This window comes from Notamacropus eugenii, chromosome 3 (assembly GCF_028372415.1).
Source record: "Notamacropus eugenii isolate mMacEug1 chromosome 3, mMacEug1.pri_v2, whole genome shotgun sequence".
In the NCBI taxonomy this organism is placed as follows: Eukaryota; Metazoa; Chordata; class Mammalia; order Diprotodontia; family Macropodidae; genus Notamacropus; species Notamacropus eugenii.
In genome coordinates, this window is record NC_092874.1 from 59,089,819 (window position 1) to 59,111,574 (window position 21,756).

At 38.1% G+C, this 21,756-nt stretch overlaps 2 protein-coding genes across 19 annotated transcripts in view; one reads left to right on the forward strand and one right to left on the reverse strand.

The window, feature by feature from the left end:
* CACNB2 (calcium voltage-gated channel auxiliary subunit beta 2) overlaps positions 1-6,264 on the forward strand; it is a 395,365-nt gene extending 389,101 nt beyond the window's left edge. For all 13 annotated transcript variants that reach the window (XM_072651644.1, XM_072651648.1, XM_072651646.1 and 10 more), the window contains 4 exons: positions 948-1,099; positions 1,658-1,753; positions 2,432-2,617; positions 2,787-6,264. In XM_072651644.1, the coding sequence (XP_072507745.1) occupies positions 948-1,099; positions 1,658-1,753; positions 2,432-2,617; positions 2,787-3,275 (923 nt within the window). In that variant the 3' untranslated portion in view covers positions 3,276-6,264. The remainder of the gene's footprint in view (positions 1-947; positions 1,100-1,657; positions 1,754-2,431; positions 2,618-2,786) is intronic.
* A 3,384-nt stretch (positions 6,265-9,648) lies between these two features.
* Positions 9,649-21,756, reverse strand: part of NSUN6 (NOP2/Sun RNA methyltransferase 6) — a 38,025-nt gene continuing 25,917 nt past the window's right edge. For 3 of the 6 annotated variants that reach the window (XM_072651657.1, XM_072651658.1, XM_072651660.1), the window contains exons 8-11: positions 19,460-19,598; positions 16,113-16,261; positions 12,394-12,519; positions 9,649-10,405 (exon numbers count right to left, since the gene is read on the reverse strand). In XM_072651657.1, coding sequence (XP_072507758.1) covers positions 10,193-10,405; positions 12,394-12,519; positions 16,113-16,261; positions 19,460-19,598 — 627 coding nt within the window. In that variant the 3' untranslated portion in view covers positions 9,649-10,192. The other 3 variants (XR_011976662.1, XR_011976661.1, XM_072651659.1) reach the window with 3 other exon arrangements.

The following is a 21,756-nucleotide window of genomic DNA, read 5'->3' on the forward strand; positions in this document are numbered from 1 at the left end:
GTGAGTTTTGCTGAACTGTTTTCTTTCCTCCTCATTCTTTATTATGAAGAATGGTTCTCTGTAAAGGGATATGGAGAGGGCTCTATATTGTGAAAGGCAGAGGATGTTTAAAAAATAATAGTAAAAAATTTTCTAAAAATATATATTTTTAAACACAAGATAAAAACGAGGACATTAAGACCTGTTTGCAACATCCTAGACTTTGACCAATTTTGAGAGAACAGAAAGCAGTCTAGACAAATTGCCCCCTTTTTTTTCTTGCAGACCAACTTTGGTTGTCAACTTCTGGGACCTGGGCAGGTTGCATTTCTGTGGTGCCATCTTTGCTAGGGACACATGTTTTTGAAATTAAAAGTTGCGGGCTCCTTCTTCTGGTCATGGGAAACTATGAGCTCCCTTAGGTGTGCTAGGAGCAGAAACCACTGTCATTAGCCTTTCATTTCTTCTGGGTCATGAGGGCTGCACTTTCATCGTAATCCTCACCACCTTCTAGATGGTGCATAACCAAAGGAGATAGGAAAATGCAAGTATTCTAGATATGGCTATCGCTAAGATGAAGTAACCAGGAAAAAAGTCTGTTTCTAATAGAACTTTTCTATATTTTTATGAGATTATACCGTCAGATGAGAGAGTTCTACTGAAAATACAAGTGAGTACAGAGAGGGGCAGGAATTACCTTTCTATGGAAATCTGTTGGCCCTTTGAAGTCTGCTTTCCTCTTACAATCAGGCCTTTGGCTTGAAAGAACTTTCTCGCAATTGTGCATGTACTTTGGGGGAAATGGCTCCTTTCAAGGGAAGCTTTATCTTCTGTCATGTCTCTAATTCCAGCATCTCATTGTCAGCCTCAGTGTACTCATCTGTAGGAACAGCACACGAGTCTCTTTACTTATCCTAATTTGGCCTAATAGGTTGCACCTGAAATAATTGAACCGTTTACCTTTACAGCTGAAGTTCAGAGTGAAATTGAAAGGATATTTGAACTGGCAAGGACTTTGCAGTTGGTAGTCCTGGATGCAGACACCATCAATCATCCAGCCCAGCTCAGTAAAACCTCTCTGGCTCCAATTATAGTCTATGTAAAGATTTCTTCTCCTAAGGTAAATGGGATTGCTGTTGTTTTTAATTCTCTAACTTGTTTTCCCCAGAATATGTTTTATTTTCTTATCTCCTAATGCAACAAGATATTTTCTTTGAAATTGGGGCCATGATTATAAAAGGATTAAAAAAGGCTTCCATTAGATGTCAGTGACCATTGATGAATTGTGTACCCTTTTTATTCCACACCTCCAGCAAGAAAATGACTAGAGGTAAATAGCTATCATCTCCGGCAACAGATCTGAGATCAATATGAGCAAACCATCATGATCACTTTCAAGTCTTGAAAAATGATGAAACTCAGTGAATCCAGCGGCCAGCATGTGTTCCAAATCCCCTAACTGAGATTTCTGCAAATATGCAGATTTTTTTTACAGTGGGAGTTTCAACGCTCCATTGAGATGCTAGTTTAGTCCATTATGAGCAAAATGCTTTGCTTCTGAAACACCTTGATTCCCACTTCATCTTGCCCCAAAAGTATCATGGGAAGTTTTAACTGCTTATTTTGCTCTCTCTGCAACCTCTTACCTCGAATCATCTTGTAATTGTGTTTCTTGCAGGTTTTGCAAAGGCTAATAAAATCTCGAGGAAAATCTCAAGCAAAACACCTCAATGTCCAGATGGTGGCAGCTGATAAACTGGCACAGTGCCCACCAGTGAGTTATCACTTCTCTTTAGTGTAGAGACTTTGTGTATAAGACAAGACCCGATCAGGGTTCCAAAATTACAGGTTGTAGATTCCCTAGCATGGAAGTGAAACAGCCATTTACTCCAACAGCCGCTTACAAGTCCTACAAAGGCATATATATATATATATATATATATATATATATATATATATATATATATATATATATATATATATATATATATATATATATATATATATATATATATACAGCATCAAGGACATATATACACAGGTCCTACAAGGGCATATATAATACACAACATGCATGGATTGAGAGTTTATTAAATGGCAGGCACTGTGCTAAGCATTGAAGATAGAAAGCAAAGCTAAAATAGTCCCTGTTCTCAGGGAACTCATATTCTAAAGGGGAAATAACATGTAAGCAAACAGGGACATACAAGCTAGCTGTAGAGTGGATAGAAGGCAACCTATGGGTGAAAGGTATTGAAAGCATGGGAACTGCTAGGAGAAGAGTTCAGGGAGAAAAGGAAAAAAATGGGATATAAAGCAGATGAAATGAGAGGAAGACAAAATTTATCTTTACTTGTAGGGCTCCTAAGTTTTAGGTTTGGTTTGATTTTCCGTTGTATGGTAATGCAAGTCTGGCTGAAGAGGGATCTTAAATGGTTTTTTCCCTCCACAGGAATTGTTTGATGTGATCCTAGATGAAAACCAGCTTGAAGATGCCTGTGAACACCTTGCTGACTACATGGAGGCTTACTGGAAGGCCACGCATCCTCCTAGCAGCAATCCCCCCAACCCTCTCCTAAGCCGTACTCTAGCCACGGCATCTCTTCCTATCAGCTCCACCCCAGCCTCCAATTCACAGGTGGGAGATTTTCTTCTTCTCTGTGTTACATTTAACATCTGAGTCTGTTTCTTCATCTACAATGGGGAGGGGAGGGGTAGAGTAGACCCTTTCTGCTTGAAATCCAGAATCCACACTCTAGCTCTTTCTGTCTTGACCAACCTCTACTTACCCTTTTGGTCCTCCCCAGGGCTCTCAAGACCAGAGGAATGACTACTGTGCTCCCACCCGCTCTGCTTCCCAAGCTGAAGAGGAGCCCTGCCTTGAGCCTGTCAGGAAATCCCAGCACCGTTCCTCGTCTTCAGCCCCGCACCACAATCGCAGTGGTGTGAGCCGAGGTCTCTCCAGACAAGAGACGTTTGACTCGGAAACCCAAGACAGTCGAGACTCAGCCTATGTTGAGCCCAAGGAAGATTACTCCCATGAGCACGGAGACCACTACGTCCTTCACCGGGATCACAACCACAGGGATGACACGCACGGGAACAGTGACCACAGACACAGGGAACCTCGGCACCGGTCTAGGGAAGCTGACCGAGAGCAGGACCGCAATGAGTGCCACAAGCAGCGCAGCCGACATAAATCAAAAGATCGCTACTGTGACAAGGATGGAGAAGTGATATCCAAAAGACGGAATGAGGCTGGGGAGTGGAACAGGGATATTTATATCCGACAGTAACTTGAGCCTTTGAGGCATTTTTGTTTGTTTCTTGGAAGTCTTGTGAGCAGCCACTCTCCCCAACCACTACCCGTCCCCCCCCCCCCCCCCAAAAAAAACCCTCACAAAATATTTTGGTTCTCCATCACAAATCAAATGGTATCTCTCCATCTTGTACAGTTTGTATTGCTGTTGCTTGCAGAGCAATAGTATGAGATAGAATATTCACCTACTTTTTTATTATGATTTTTGGAAGTGCTATATTGACTTATCTGGTACAGTGGCAGGCTTCTGGTGTCCTACTTGACTTTTACAAAGCTGTTTTTGGTCGCTGCCCCTTGAACAATATCTGTTGCCATCTTCAGGTGGTGTTAGTGTTTTAAACAAGCTAGAGTTGGTATGTAATAATCTCCTGTGTATTCAGCAAGCCAGAGTCAGCCTACACAACAAACAAAATTGTATTTTCTCCCAATTTGCATATTCATTTAAGGACCACTATCTGTTGTTGCTTGTACCTCTGGTTGACTAAATTTGGGGGACAGATTCAAGTCTTGCCTTACACAAAGGGGATCATAAAGTGAGAATCTATTTTCTATGTACTGGTACTGTGTACTGTATATACAGTTTGTAAATGTTATTTCTGTAAACACCTTCTTATTATATCAGTTTGATCACACTATTTTAAGAGTCCTAATGCCAAGTCAGCAGATTTGCTTTTGAATTACAGGGACTGGAAATACCCTCAATTCAGGAAATTTGTAACAACATTCAGTCTTGATACTTTTCCCTCTGTAGTAGAAAGTCTCCTGTATATATTGTAAATATGTGTGATTGCTTGAGATAAAGAAAGGTTTAATTCAATAACGCCATGCCATCCTTACAAGCTTATCATTTTGACCATAAGGTATGGTAAAGGTACCAAACTCTAGAAATTATTGAGTCCATACAATTCACACTGATTGTAACAAACACATTCTTAGTAGTTAGTGTCTGTTAGAGTCATAGCACTGTAGCATATGAGCCAGAAATCTTTGCATGCAGGAGTGTGTGTGTGTGTGTGTGTGTGTGTGTGTGTTATGGTAAGTGTGAAAGGGTGATGTGATGAATCTGAATGCAAAAAAGTCTGTTGAAGAAAAAATAGAGACTGATACTTAAAATTCTGCCCAATTGGATTTCTATTTTGTTGTGCTCTACGTTACTTTAGTAATCCAATGTGCAGTCAGGGAATTTGAGGAAGTTTGCTGCCAAAGGTAAATGGGAAAGCATAATCTGCTGGCTCTTTTTGTGAGACTCCCAGAGAGTAAACACAGGCACTTGTTACTGTGAGTGTTTCACTGGAAATGGTACAATCTTTGTGTTTTATGGTATTTGTTTTAGGAAGAAAAGTTTACACAGTTTGTGGAATTATTTTGTGGGAAAATAAATTTTTGTAGTTTTCTCCCACTTCATTTCTACACTTGCCAATTACTCCCATCAATTCTTGTTATCTGTTGCTCCTACCCTCTACCTTCCCTCTCGTATCTTTCCAAATCAAGCAATTTTGGTGTGTCAGGAACCTAGAAAGCGATTCTTGTAACCAAAGTCTCTGCTATTTAGAATTAACCAGGTCAAGATGAATTGACCTGAGCCACTAGTAAAATGTGGGAATAATTTTCTTCAATACACATCTGCTTTGAAGAAGAATGTCTAGAAGATACTATCTTCTGCCTTCAGTTATTCTGCTGTAAATGACTGAAAATGTTGATAATAGTTTTAAGACAAATATAGATGTCTATAAGGGCACGTTATCCAGACATCATTGGATGGGTAATGTTATTAGGTGTCTGAGTTTTTAGCACTTGAAGTTTATTCTGGAAAAATAATGGATATAATCACCTGACTTCAAATAATGTACATTGTCAAAAGAAAAAATGAGATTTTTCAAATACCCTTGTTTATTCCAGTCTCCAGCCAGTAGTTTTAACCCTGTAAATTAAAATTTATCATGAATTTGGCTCTTTCTTCTCTCCTATAACCCTACTCCCCCACCGGGGGGGGGGGGGGGGGGAAATAACACTTTGAGATGAATTTACCAAAGCAAGTGGAGTGCTTTATCAACCCATTTCCTGAATCTTTTTTTCCCCTTCAGGATGAGACACTTTTGTATATAATGTAGGTAAATGATGCTCAGTAATTAGATCTCTGACACTGTTAAAACAGATTTATTTATTGTACCGTACAAACAGTGGCTATAATGGACATGCTGAAATCTTGTTTCATCAGTGAGAACTTCATTCCAATAACCTCGCTTTAAAAAATGTTTTAGCTAAAATAGACAGCTGTATGATATTTATCCCTACTCTTCCAACATATCATGTTGGCCAGCTTGCTGGCTCTGAATCATTTATATCTTAAAATGTGACTAATATTCCAGACTATCTCCACCAGTTCATTCCTCCCTTCCTTAGCTCTATGTGAACCCATGTTATGTATCTTAAGGCTGTTTTTTTTTTTTTTTTACATTTCTCACACACCTTTAGATAAGATTTTAGTCCAATTTCAAGTCCTACTTATGGATTCTTTTGCAGGGTTGCAGATCTTTGAGCAGTTATACATGAAAAATCATCCAGTGGGCATAAGTGTAAACAAAGTGACAGTTACAAAGAGCATAATTTCTGGCACATTGGGTTTTTTATCAGGATGTGGAATCTAAAGATGGAGTTTTTCATATGAGTCACTTGTCATTGGCATACTCAGTTGCAGCATCATGCTTTGGGTAGTCAGTCTTGAGAAATGCTGGAAATAGTTTACTGTGTTCTTGTCCTATTCATTTCCATTCTTGCTTTCTATGCTCCTTCACTACTGATTTCATTTACTGTTGCAAAAAGGTGCTGCTAAACATAGGGTCTAGTTTTAGACATACTGTACTTTGAGACATTCACTTGTCAGCAGCTACCCAGAACTGTTCTTCAATAATCCTGGTTTAAAATCATTCATATGAAACAAATAAAGAGCTGGCTTCTGCACTGTTTATCAGTAGTAGCAGTATTAATTGGCTTCAGAACGAATTATTTTAGTAGGAAATGTATTGTGTACACTACTTCTGTTACCATGTTTTATCTTCCTTTGGAAGAGCCCAAAGCATTTGGAATGATAGAAATGCGTGAGGTTGTTCAGGAGGCAGATTTCACAAGGAATATTTCAGATTTCACCTAAACAAGGTAAGTGACTTGCTGGAAAAAAAAAAAAAAAAGCCAGCAATCCTGACAGATGGGAATTGACCTCTCAGCAGTACTTTGTTTCTTTTCGTTTTGTTTTTTAATTCTGTTTGTGTGCTAAAATTCGCAATCAGGATGAAAAAATTTTTGAATTTTATTATAAAATGTTTAAATAACAAGTCATCTTGATAAACTGTAATCCCCACTAGTACTATCTCCCTTCATCTGATAATACAAGTTAGTTGAGAATTACCACTTTCATTCCCATTGAATTGTTGTACAGATCAAGTAGAATGACGTTATGCTGCATCGAAGGCAGATTTTTCCCCCCTGCTAAGCTATAATTTTCCATTTATTTTCACTTCAACACTATTTAAACTAAAATGTGGTTCAGGGTTTGGGAGAAAAAATATAAAACATTTGTTGTTAATCTCAATGCACTGTCAGCTTTGCAGAAGAATATCCAGTCAACTATGCATATAAATTCCAATGAATTTATATACAAATTGTTATTTCCTCTATCACCCTACAAATCGTTCCTTGAAGTTCTATTTTCACATTTCTCAAGATATTTACTTTCTTACGGACTACTTCATAGTTTGTACTGTTTTTACTTTGTTTTTACTTTGCCCCTGTTAAGTTTGAGGTTGTTGAGTATTTTTTAAACTTTTATTTCAATTTCTTCTTTGGTTTTAGTGAAGGAGTGAAATCCACTACAAACTTCCTTTTCTGCCTCCAGGAAGTTACTTTTAACAATATCCTTTGAATTTTCTGTATCATTCCACAGACCTTTTTTTCATCTCTTGCCAAAAATGTTCATGTATTTATCATCAATCACAACTCCTACCATCCCCCAAAAGTGCAAATATGCTATTGGGATATTCACTTTTCCTCCAACATAAATTACTTGAGGCCCTGCCAAAGACAGGCATACTAGCCAAGGAAATTTTAAAATATGGACAGGGATTGAACTATCAGTTGTGTAAATGAATGCATTAACCCTCTCAGTTCTACATCTACGAGAAGCATGCTAAGTCTTAAAAATGGAAATATGTTCTAAAAAGAGTACTGGTCATTTATTATATTACATTACTTTAAAAGATATGAGAAATGTTTAATCTCCTATGTGGCCAGTACTGCAAAAAAAAGAGAACTACAGACCACACTCAGTAACCTTTTCCAAATCACTGCCCCACCTTAAACCTTACTTTGTGTATTACAGTCCAGGCCCACAGGGACACTTCTGACCATCTGGCAATAGTTTGTATGTACTAACATAGATAATTATCTCTGCACATAAAACAAACTGCTGTCAGGACTGTTTACAACTTAACTAATCTTCTGTATCTCCCTCAACAAGTGTAGAGGACCACAAAGTCCACTACGCTAGTATTTACACAGAACTCACTGACAGTGACAACTGACAAAATGCCCAGCTATGCCCTATGTAGTGGGAAGCAGTTTCTGCCTTACAGATGTTGCATTAGATTCATAATGCCCTTCTATTTCCTAACACAAATACTACGAATAAAGTCTCTGTAGGCTATTTTCCTAAGTTCAAATGCATTCTAAGGAAGAATTTCTCCTTGCTTACATTTAAGATCAGAAAAAGGAAAAATATAATCATCACAATGGATGTATACTCTTGTCAATGTGTATTCCCACCAAAGACAGGCTGCTAGGTGACACAGCGGATAGAGTCTTGGGCTTGAGTTCAAATCTGACCTCGGACATTTATTGTGTGACACTGAGCAATCTAACCTTTGTCTGCCTCTGCTGTAAAACTGTAACTGTAAAATAACCTCCACAGTTGTGAGGATCAAATGAGTTATCTGCAAAGTGCTTCCGTAACACAGTACCTGGCACACAGCAGGTCCTTAATAAAGGACTGTTTCCTTCTTTCAAATAGGCAGAATGTAACCCATTCAAACCAAGCCATGCAGGGCAGCCCTCTCCCTTCAGTCCTATGATTTCACCAAGGGCACCCACCCAAAATGCTAGCAGAAGGAGAGATCTACCTTAAATTTCCTTGGCATCATGAGGCTATCAATTGGAACACGCTATTGCTAGAGCAGTCTGACCTTTGGTTATCCTTCACTCCCCCTACGTAACCAGTTCATCTCTTTTGATTATACAGCTTACCCTTTTTTAATGCCTTGTTGGTAATGTGCTGCAGCCTGTCCGTGCCCACCTGTGCCCCTCTACTGCCATTTAGGATCATCAACTTTGATTCTTTGGAGTTTTTCAACTCACAGCCATACATCATCAGAAGAATACTGGTATGAAAAAGTTGCACCTTGATTCAGGGAGAAGCTTCAGGGTCACTGAAAGAACTCTGCAATCGTCCTAAAAGAAGCCATGCTGTCCTCCTCTTAATGCGATTTTGGGCTTAACTCACCGTCTGGTGTCAGTGTTTAGTTCTATATGTTGTTCATTCACTTGATTGTAGTCTGGATAAGAAGCATTTTTCATTTGCTTGTGTTTTCCTGTGTGGCTAGTTAGACCAAACTTTTTAGAATAACTATTATTTTCATTTAGGCCAATCTGCAGTATTCTAGGATTTGATGTAGTCAGAGTACCTTCTGCAAATAGGAGCATCTGAAGGGCTTCACCATCTAGAGGGAATCTCTTCTCCACTTAGATTCTGCATGGACCTACTAACAGCTGGTAACACCTCTAGCAGGCATATATCTCCCTAAAACAGTTTAAATTACAAAATGTTTTGGTAAAGACTGTATTGTGTCATGAGGCCTCTAAAAATATTTATGTTAACTTACGATACACTCTATCGTATGGCAGGAGAGTAACTGTGTCCTAATGAAAAACCACATTAATCCATGAAGGAGCACAAAGACTGTTAGTTCTGTGGTAGTTATAATCTTTAGAAATGACTACCTGCAGCTAGGCGATGTAGGGGATAGAGTGCTGGGCCTGGAGTCAGGAAGAGTCATCTTCCTAATAAGTTCAAATCTAGTCTCACACTTAGGAGCTGTGTGACTCTGGGCAAGTCATATAACGCTGTTTGCCTCAATTTCTCCATCTGTAAAATGAGCTGGAGAAGGAAATAGCAAACTACTCTAGTATCTTTGCCAAGAAAACCCCAAATGGGGTCACAAAGAGTTGGACGCAACTGAAAAACAGCTGAACAATAAAAATGACAGTATATTTAATACAAATGAAAAGTAACAATCAAATAATTTAGAAGTGATCTAGAAATACTATTAACTTTATTTCAGTTAGAAGAGATAAGATTTATCAAGTAATAGCTGAAAAAAAGAACATAGAAAAATGTGAATTCCTTATGCATTGACAGTAATAAAAAATTGGAGAACAGAAAATATTTTTAAAGTAACCAAGTGATTTACATATTAATATAATATTTATATATTATTCAAGTTAAATTTGCACTTAAAAAGGAAATCTGTAAAAAATATAATCTGACATTTACCCTATCACATTCCTTATGAACAAAAAACAGACCAACAAAGATATTTTCATATATATCTGAAGGCATCTTCTTTGTAATCTAAAGCATTATAAGTACAAAAGAATTCTTTACAAACATAATTTCACTCTACCCCTCTGACTTCTTTAACCTGTGACTCTTGATTCTTAAGAGAACTGGAAGATTTTCCTGCTTCCATAGCAACCATATTATCAGTCTGCTGGCCTGACAACACTGCAGCAATATGTTCATGTAGCAAACATTTGGTGGAATTTTAACTTCTGAAATTTCTTTTCCTAAACACTTTCACGTTTTATAAATTTTGCAATAAAAAAACCTATAGAGTCATTATTTGCTAACCAAATCATGTCTTCTCTTCTGGCGTTTTTAAGAGAGGTTAGATCAGTGTCCTTTAATGCTATAACGGATGGATCAAATCGCTGCAGCTGCTTCAGCTGGTCAAGTGATAGGCCGGCTCCGAGCATTCCTTCTCCTCCAATATGTGGTTCCTGTTTGTAGGAAGTCATCAAGAATTATTATGATAGCCATGTTTCTTATTTCCTTGCAAGTGTTACGTGCATTATGTCAACTTCTATTACTTAAATACATTAAGTTACATCAACCAGATGAAGACATTAACCAGAACATTTCTTCTAATTACAATATGAGTTCACACTGTCATTTCCATAGTGCTTTACAGTTTACAGTAAAGTGCTTAAGCATAGTGAAGTCCTCTTATTTTGGAGGCACTGTTTTTGTATTTTCAGGGTAGCCAACTAAAGAACAGTAGTCAGACATAGGAGGACTTACTCTCTTATATGTCTGCCATAAGATAAAACACTATCAGAATCTGAAAGAGTACTGATATAATAATATTCAAGGAATATTATGACAAATTTAAAAGTGCTTTTCTTTGATCTACAGCACCTGAGCGGTAAGAAAACATCAAAAGGGCTTTTACATCTCAGTAAAACAAAAAACTTATGAAAAAATGTATCATTTAAAACAACATCTAGCTGGGGAAAAAGATTACTTAACCTTGAGAGAGCTACCTTTGATGCTATTACTGCAAATTCTTAGCCCCCAAATCACCACTTCCTGTCACAACATGAAAACAATATGCCAAAGATTTGATTCTTCCAATGCCAATATGGGAATGTTCATAAAAAACATTACTGAAAAAGTGGTTTATCTGATGCTAACTGGCAGAATAAGAATACATCTATCACTTTTTAGTTACAAAGCACTGAGCAGATTATCTCATCAGCAAAATGACAGTTTGAGACCAGATGAGCTCCAAGGTCTCTCAAGTTCTGCCTCCATTTCACAGCACTCCTTCCTATGAGGCAGGAAGTACATAAGAGGTCCTGTCCCTATGGATAACACATGGAGCTGAAAGAGGGTAAGCAATTTATTCAAAGCAACAGTTAGTAAGAAGTGGAGCTGGGACTTCTGGTTCCAAGTCCAATGCACTTTCTAGTACAACAATCAACTACAAAAAATGCTATTTATATATAAAAAGTATTTTGGAGATTGCCTATGAAATTACTCCAAAGATGTGCTAGCGGTTCACTGTCTTGGTGCCAACCCTGCTTAAACCTGTTTATTATTAGAGGCTGCTGGTAGGTCAGTGGATAAAACTCTGGGCCTGGAGGCAGGAAGAACTAAGTTCAAACATGACCTTGGACCCTCTGTTTGTTTCGGTTTTTCTCCATAGTAAAATGGGGATGATAATGGCACCTACTTCTAAAGGTGGCCATGAGAATCAAAAGAGACACTGCCTGTAAAGCGCTCTGCAGAGCTCCTGGCCTGTATCAGCTGCTACAGAAATGCTTATTGCCTTCCCCTTTTTCATTCTATACAGTCCCACATAAGAAACAGAAATGAATTTGTAATATTTTAATGTGTTTGGAATAAGTCGTCTTCTTCCAGGATCAAACTTAACCTGAAATGTCATCAGATAGAAATGTAATCATGAAAATTTATCAGATTAAAACTGTACTGTAGAACATACACTGTAAATTTTGTAAAAGTTTACATAATGAGGTACAAAAAAAATCAGACTTCTCAACCATTTTTCCCCCTTGGCTAATGTACTCTTCTATGCTATAAGGTCTGATCTGCTTTGAAATGACATGAGGAAGACTGGGCACCGTGTTCTCCCTTAAGGAAGAAAGCACTTTGGAGAAGGGCAAAAAAAACCTCTTAGAAAATATTCAAGGCACTGAGTAAGAATAGCTACAACTGCAATAATTACTCTCGGAGCCCGTAACAGAAATACAGTTTATTTCTGTGGCTCTCACCAGAATGGCCCAGGCTAACAAAAACAATAACCAAAAACAACCTGACAACATAATCCTCAATTCCTGTAACTCAATTCTGTATGGATTGGATTCCCTGGCTGCACTTAGGGAAACCCAATGCACAGTACGCTGCAGGTTCTAGTAAGTTTTACGCACAAGACCCTTCCCTCCTGGGTCAGCGAGGCTCCCCTCACCTGGGGCAGAAGCTGGAGACAAGGAAAAGCCGCAAGGGCCCAGGCGACCTGCTCTTCGTTCTCCGCCAGGGTGATTGTGCACGTGCTGTAGACCAGCACGCCCCCTGGCTTCAGCAGCTGCACTGCCTGGAAGACAGAGTCACAGGAGAGAAGCAATACTTTTTAATACTTATGTTGAATAAAATACTCACCCAAATAGAGTTGAACAGAAATTACAAGATGAGCTATGAGCTGAGAGCATGAAGGGGCTGATGAAGGCACATAGCCACAGCCAGCCTCTTTTTGACTTGACTGGCATTAGAGCCCATTCTCAATCAACCTCCTCACCCTCCCCACCCAAAAGCTCACACATTTAAATTAGATTATTTTCCACCTGAAGATATTCTTAAATAATCAGCATATTTACCAGAATAATGTTTTCCACTCTCTACAAAGCAGTTTCACTCTAACCAGGCAAGAGGGAGGTAAATTTCCATGCAAATGACCAGGTTCCCAAGGTTTCCTATGAGATGCCCGAGAAGGGGGCAGCCCACCTAACACCAGCAAAACCCTCAAGTTCACATCAGACCAAATGATGATCAAGAAATCCAATGAGACACTCCATTAAGTCACTTCTACCACAGAACTGCACAAAAGATCCGTGAGAAGCCCAAGGGCATGACTACAGACCACAAGTGACATGTGAAGCCTGCAGGGCCAGGAGTGCAGAGAGCCTCCTTAAGTAATCAGCCCCCAGAGTGAAGACCAGGGAAGTACAAGGGAGAGGTCAGCATGCAGCAGAAGCTTTAGTGTGGGATGCCTCAGAACGAGACACTATTGAATCCCTAGCACCTTGTCCTGAGATGTCTGCCAGAGAAAGCCCTAGAGATCCAGTGCTCTGAGGTTCAAAGATATGATAAGAGAGGAGGGTGTTAGCATAAGAACCCATGGGATCCAGGGTTAACCATCCTCCCCAAAAGTGCAAAATGGGACAGGTCCTGGCCCTGACAAAAAGCTCCAATTCAGTAACTAAAGCTGGAGATGAATAAATCAAAGGAAACACTGACCAGCACCAAAAATTACTGCAAATCTAAAGATCCTCCAAAGAAGTAGATAGTCACTCTGGAATAACTACAAGCACAGACCCAAAGGAAAAACTTCCTTTCCACAGGGACTGCATGGATACCTAGAAAAAAATTAAGCAAAATATCAAAAATGAAATAAAAGCTCTGGAAGAAAAACTGGAAGGACAAAAAGTTTAGAAGAAAAATCAATAATTCTGACCCAAACAACAAACTCCCTGAAAATTTTAACAGACCAAACAAAAATCAATGATTCCATGACAGATTAAGGATTAGCAGGACAAAACCAAATGATTGGAAACACAGAAGAAAATGTAAGCTATCTAATACGGACTATTTAGATTTCAATCTGTTAGCACTCGTGGCATCTTACCCCCATTTACTAAGGAACACAAACTGAGCTGATTGGTGGGAATATTATTTGGAATACAGATTTCCCAAACCACAATTCCTTCCTTCAGTAATTCCTCTAGTACCTACAAAGTGCCACTTCTAACTCAAGACTGCTTTCAGCAGCTTGAGAGGTGATGGAAGGACAGGAATCCAGCAATGATTTGCAAATAAGTACGAAACGTATTTCTGCTGTAAGATGTCCCTTCCTTTCCCATTTAAGGTTTGAGGAATCTTCGGTACTGGGGAGGATGCTATGATCCCATCTCAATCCACAGAGTTTGTGGTGCGTAGGGAAACCAAACAAGACAAATGATAAGCAACTGGGAAGACATAATAAATAAGAAATCAACTCTGTCCCTACCGTAGAAGCAACCATCTGTGTGCTCTTTATTGTAATCATTTATCTTCATAAGGACAAATGTATTTAAATAAACCTTTCTAGAAACTTCTATTTCAAAGCCAAAGAGGAGAAAGAGGTGTGAAAGATGTGGAGAAAGGACAGAAGATGATACAAGAAAAATATTTTTCTGAATTTTCTCTTCAAAATGGAGAGTAGAAAAGATGAAATGAGAGAAAACACAAATAACAGAAGTAGTTACAAATACTTGTGAGTAATCTGGATTAACAAGAACAAAGCCACAAACAAAACAAAACAAAAAATGGACAGTACCCTTTAGGGCACAGGAGCTGTAAACCGAATGAATAAAAAACTTCTCCTCTGAAGGATTAACTTTAAACAAGTATAGACAGTGACTTTGTTGTGTACAGTGAGCATATTTAATTTTTTTCTGGATGACTCAAGCCCAGCATGAACACCTTTAGGGATGCTGATATAAGTCCAATTTAGAACTATTTATCCTTATGATATATGGCTTCTGAATGTCATGCTTTTATAGTTGTTCTGTCTTCTTCACTGTGTAATTCCTCTATGCTCTTACATAACTGAGAAATTACCAACCTTGTGAAATCAGTCCCTATTTTAGACACAATTCCAGGTCAATAACAACATGAGGTCCTGAAGACAGCACCACACCTTATCTAAGGAAGTAAATCCATGGGGCAATATTTTCTTCATTGCTCATAGCTCTTTGCAACTTTCTGGTTCTCAGCTGTACTCCATTCAATTTTCTATTGAAAACTAGACAAATAATCCATCCACTATAACCCTTGAACAAGAAGGAAGCCTGTGGAAAGCTAAACAGAAAATTCTCTGGGGAAAAAAACAGAAAAAGAAAATTTTCTTATTTCTACTACTAATCTGGTCTTTACATATCCATGAGAGAAATTTCACAGGAACCAATGAATTGACCACAAAGAAAGTATTACTCATATTCCATTTTAAAGGACTGAGAAGTAGCTAAAAAAGCAGGTAGTTCAACCTGAGTATTATATCCTGAAATCTATTTATTATTCCTGGATAAGGGTTATGTTTCACTACAACAATGCACTGTTCATTTTTATAGTGAAAGCCTATTTCCCAATGGTTGGTTGTCTTTCGCTCTTGAGACAACCAAAATGATATCACTATGTTAGAGTCCAGTTTCAGTGCGTCCAACTGTGGCTCGTGAGCTTGGAACACTCTATCACGCATCAGGCACAAATAGTCCATGTGAACATTTGGGGTGGATTCTCTAAATTTGCGCACCTCAGGTTTCTTTTGAGATATTTCAATTCTGCCTTGCTCATAGAGCACAGCACCTTCTCTGATGTGGGCATGCAAGGCTGGGCAGCCCTGTGCCAGTGGCTCCCATGTTACACAATCAATTCCCAAGTTCTTGAGAGACCCTGAGGGTGTCCTTGCATCACTTCTTCTGACTACTACGTGAGCACCTGCCCTGTGTTAGTTCTCCACAAAATAATCTTTTTGGCAAACATACATTTGGCATTTAAATATGGCCAGCTCAACATAGTTGCATTGTCTGTAGCAGAATGACTAGCAGTTTAGTTCAAGAAAGAACCTCAGTGTCTGTTATCTTATCCTGCCAGGTGATCTTCCGAATCTTCCTAAGTTCAAATTTGGCTTCAAACTCTTACTAGCTCTGTGATCCCACTTGCATCACGTATTTATTTCCCAATAGGCTGAAGTTGAATGTATAAAAAAAGGCTTTTGTAGGTATCACCGATATGATAATAACTATCTGCATAATTTTAAGGTTTACTCAGCATTTGAAGGAACTACCTGCATGGATGTATACTAGAGCCCCTAACAATATGCCCCTTTGAAATGTAAATCTAGTGAAATGAAGCTGAATGATTAATACCTACCACAGTAAAGAGTTTCCTTTGTAATGGCTGATAAGATGTCACTTCCTTCAGAGTCCAAGTGTAAGCCATGTTTGGTCTCTGTCCCATTCCACTGCAGGGAGCATCGAGAAGAATTCGATCAAAGGACTCAGGTAAGAATGGTGGTCCCCCTGTAATTGGAATTATGAGTATATTTTCCAACTTACCCTAACAAATCTGGAATGGATACCAATAAATGTTGAAATATTACAAGTACAAGAAAAAATATTTAGTAATAACAGACCAACAAGAGCAAAAATGATAAAAGCTTTTCATCTTACCCAAAAAGTTATATAAGTTATCATTGGTTTAAACTTTAGCATAGATTTTATGTAGTTGGGAGGTGTGCTGATTATGATAATGTCATAGGAAGGTCTAGGAAAATGACCCCCGTATCCCAATTCCAATAAGCAACTGTAAATGAGTCCCAGAGTCTAGAATCAACTCTAGTATAACTCTAGATCTGTCATGGCACAAACCAAGGAAAAAGACTGCACAGAGACAGGTTCTGAGGATGTGTGGTTCTACCCCTCAGCTCTGATGACCTTTAATCCCACCATTACACCAAATGAGCCATGTCAGAAGGTTTCTCTGTTTGGACTATAACCCACTTGGCTCCCCAGTTTCTGTTCCCTCACTTTCCTTTTGACCTCTAATCCCTTAAGACCTCCATGTACTCTCAGGCATCAATTCCCTCAGTTTAACTTGTCTCACTAGATGATCCAGACTACACAGTCACTTCTTAGTATAACACTATCCTTAGTATAACACTTGCTTCCGACCCTTTCTGACTTTCAGGGAGTCGGGGAAGTCATTAAACCTCTGCCTTGGTCTCAGCTTCTTCATCATTTAAACGGAGATAATCACACATCTCCAAGGATGTGCTGGCAAACCATAAATCTCTATCAGACATCCTTTGCTCATACTCACTCCCCTTTAAAGAAAGCCGCACCGCCGGGCTGTCTGGTTTCACCTGGCCCTTCAGCATTGCTGAGAAATTTTTGTCTTTGTCTCTACTTCACAAATTTCTCACTGTAACTGTTACAAACCTCTTCCATACTCCTCACACTGCTAACCCAACACACACACTCAGCAGGACTTGCCTGTCTAGTGGAATCATGATTTGGCAGCCAGATGGCCTGGACAGAGAGCATGGGGCCTGGAGTCAGGAAGGCCTGAGCTCAAATACATCCTGAGACATTTTACTAGTTGTGTGGCCCTGGGCAAGTCATTTCACCTCTGCATGCCTCAGTGTCCTCATCTGTAAAATAGGGATCATCACAGCACCTACCAACCGTGCAGGGTTCTTGTGAAGACCAAATGAAATAATAATTGTAAAACATTTAGCACAGTGGCTGGCACATAGTAGGTGCTATCTAAATGCTTATTCCCTTCTCCTTCCCTCAACCCTCCCCCACCACGTTTATGTTTATAGATTTAGAGGTAGGAGGGTCATCAAGTCCAAGCCTCTCACTTTACTGATCCAGAGAGGTTAAGTGATTCCCCCAGGGTTGCACACCTTTAAGGGCTGAGACAGGTCTTTCCAACTCCAGACCCAAGGCTGAAATCCACTACAATGCTCACTGATTCAGGATTGTCTGATATTTCTGTGCTCTATATACTTCTATACTCTGAAACTCAAAAGTTCTTTTTCATCTTCACCCATTCTCTACTTTTTCCAGCTTCTCTCAATTAACTAATGTTTATATACCTCTACCACATGCAAAGCACTGCAGTAATCACTGGGGATACAGAGACAGTCAAACCTCGACTCTTCTCAAAAGTAGTTTACTTAACAATCGGCCAGAAAAAGGAATGCATGCAAAGAACTATAATAGAAGGGAAAGGTGATTCCCTATAAAGTGCCATCAGAAGTTTGGGAAGGGAGATGAGGCACAACAAGAAAACTAGGGATGGAGAAAAGTGCAGTTTTTAGTGTGTGTGGAAAGCTATAGTGTAAGAAAAGGCTAAAAAGTGGTTTATATGCAGAGGTCAGAGGCCCTGGAATGCCAAGCTCATGCATTCTCTACTATATTTGGCAGACTGTGAGAAGCAGCAGGTTTTAGAGATCACTGAGACAATTCAGACAGTGTATTAGTAAGAGTTTGGAAAATGGCTAGACTGGCAGCAGAAAGACCAACTGGGGAGCTGGACACAAGCTGACAGCTGCACTGAGAATGGGTCAGAGGAAGCACAAACAAGAAATACAGTGGAGGTAGAAAGGAAAGGTCTGACAACTGATGGAATGTGGGAGGGCAAGGGAGAGGGCAGGCTTTGGGGCATAAAGACTTCAGTACTGGGCATGTTGAATGTGAGGGGCCCATGAAATGGTCCAGTGGCAAAATTCAACAGGCAATTAGTAACACAGGAATGGAAGCCTAGGAAGAGGCTGATATTGAGGTGTAGACTTGAAAATAGTCTACACAGAAGTGACAAGTGAAGGTAAGGGATCAGATGAGAGGACCAATGAATATTTTCAATGAAGAGAGAAAATGGCCAAAATAAGAACCTTTGAGGACAGGCACCTTAAGAGGTTACAGGAGAAGAGAATATTTCATCCTTTCCAAGGCACATGATCAAGCTGAGCTAGATGACCTAGATTCAGACATGATCTTATTACTGTTTTATCTTAACTAGCAAGTAATCAATTCCCTAGAAATAGGACAGCCAAGAACACTACTAGTTTAAAATGTAAAGTCATTCATAAAAATTTTACAGATAGAACTGTGGAAGATTATCAACTTTATGTCACAAAACAGCCTGAAGAGAAATAAAAACAGGATTATATAAAGTTTGGTGAGAGATCCAATTAAGCCAAAATATCCCCAGACTACTTAAGAATGAAACATGAAAAAAAAATTATTATAAAGATTTCTATAACAAATTTTTTTCCATCAATCATGTATAATATTGTACTAATTTACCATAATCTTCAAAAACACACACAGTGGCCATCACATTAAAAATGTTATCTTAAGGCAAAATATGTAAGAATTTTAAAAGTAAGTGAAAATGAGCTAAAAAGGTAAGGTGTTAAAACAAAAAAACCTTAAAGAATAACAGAAGGTTTCTGTGACTTCTGGAATTAAAAGGAATGCCTCTTTGAAGCAAAGGGTTTATAGAGTTCAAGACTATGCTACTGAATAAAGGATAATGAAGTAATGAAAAGAAATTAAAATATACCCACTACGCTAAAATAACTCCTTTTCATCATCAAGGTTTCAAAGACTTACGGATCCTAACATGGTTTTAACACAAATGGCAAAAAATTTGGTTAGTATTTATCTCTAAAATCTAGTTTCAAAAACTTTTAAAATAAAAAACCTTACCTTGTCTGTTCTCTACCTTCCCAAGTGCCTTTGTCCCATTGTAGCAGAAGGCCCTGATGCAGTTCAACTGTAATAATGCAGCATTTTGCTTTATTTTTTCTACTTTGTTAGGTATTTTGTCCAATGCTATTACTTCACCCTACAGAAATTTTTTAAATGAAATATAAATCTGATATAGTCATTAAAACTTACAACAGTATGTGAAAGTCCCTAAGAAAGTACAGTCTTTCTCCTCTACTCCTAATTTTAAGAACAAATTCATTAAAAAATGTATAAGTTTCATATAAACTATTACAGTAACTAACCGTACAGTTTTAGTGCTTTTCTTTTATAAAACATGTTTTTGCCAACAGGGTCCACTTTGTCTTTTTCAGCTGACTTGAAAGATAGCTTGATTTTAAGAGAAAATTCCCTTAATCTGAATAAAACTGGAAAAGTAAACACAATGCCAAACTGTTTTTAATCAAAGTTCAAAAAGAAGCAAAATAAGAGTATTTGCAAAATGCCAAAACGAGTTCTGGGACAAAGCATATCTTCCAGAGGCAAACAGAACATCATTCCCTTGGCGGGATGACAACGTACACTGTACCCCGCTCAACTTCAGAAAAACAAAACTGAACATTACTGTCTTTAACCCTATGATATACTTGCACTGGATGCTTATTCATTTTACTTTTAAAATCAATCCTTACCATGGTTCAATAATTTCCTCAATCTACGCATTATATGTATACATATACACATATGTACACACACACACATATTCTCCAAGATATAACTATATTGTTACAGTTGAAATCAGAAAAAAAAATACACGCCAAAGGACGTTACAAATATTATGGCGTGAACAAATACTATGGTTTGTTAACTGCACAATAAAATGGCACGTGTTGACAAAAAAAGTGAAAAGTTCAACACTACATAAAGAGTAGCGAGCTCTATCTATCACTATGTACTGTACAAAAACCAACCCTGCTCATTACAGAGATCGTGGCTTATCACAAGAATCTTAAGATAATAAAACATAGCTAAAAGGCACTTAAGAGGTCAAGTCCAACCTACTTATTTTAGAGATGACTTGCTCAAGATCACACAGCAAGTGTCTTCAAAGAGACTTAAGCCACAGTTTTCCCACTTTCCAAGTCCAGCACTCTCTAATGCCATGGATGCCACTCTCAAGAAGTTTGTATATGAGGTGATAAATACCCATGCTGATGAAACCATGAAATTTAGAAGTATTAAGTAAGCGGGAGTTGGTGGGTGATGTACTATATGAAGTAGATCTGACTTTTTAAATATAATACCTTGTTTTTATTCTTTTTTGTACTTGCATTCATGACCTACCTACACAGTGGAATAGAAAATTTGCTAATTGATTGTAACAGCTTCAACAGCCTCTCCCAAAGCGTATTTACACCAATGAAATAAAAGATATTTTGAACTATTAAAAGGCATTCCTACTTTATTTAACATTTTTCATATTCTTACTGAAGCATATTGTACAATTCAGAGGGACATGTGAATTCAGACAGGTTTAAAAGACAGAGGGTTAAAGAAAAATACTTTTAATGAAGGCTGAGAATATCTTGTTTGGTGACAAGAATTAATTGTGTTAAAATATGTGAGGAACAATGATATAGATTTTGATAAATAAGAAAGATGCAGTACAAAAGATATAAACTAGCCATTAAGAATAATATCCTGACAAAGACTTAAGCAACTGGAATGAGTTAGGAAGGACTTGATTAAATCTCCTTCTCCAAATGCTTTATTTAAAACTAAGAATAAAAAACTACTTATTCTTAACTGAAATACTTTAAAAATAAAAATACCAAAAATTGCTGATACAGATAAAGATTAGAGATTAAAGATTGAGATTAGATTTTTGACTAATTTTTTTTAAATTGTCTCTACACAGCTTCACCATATTGTCCTATTTATAACACAAAGACATTTTACTAATACAAAATCAATAATGAAAAGATATACTTTTATTTAAATAAATCTGATATTCACCAATCCATAAAATTCAAGAGAATATTATTCACTTTTCAAAATGGTCCACTTTAGGGTTATCTTAAATAGTAAGCTATGAATGTGCTTAAAATAGGGCTTAATTTAAACACAAATGTGCATAAAACATAAAGCAAGGCACATGTAAAGTCACTTGTCCTGGCACTTCGATATGAACTGTTGTTGAAACAGGACTGCTCACTACTCAAACAATTACACTACAGACATCCACTTTTCCATTCATATGATTTCTTCCTCGTGGTGATTTGGTGGGATTAGCTAAA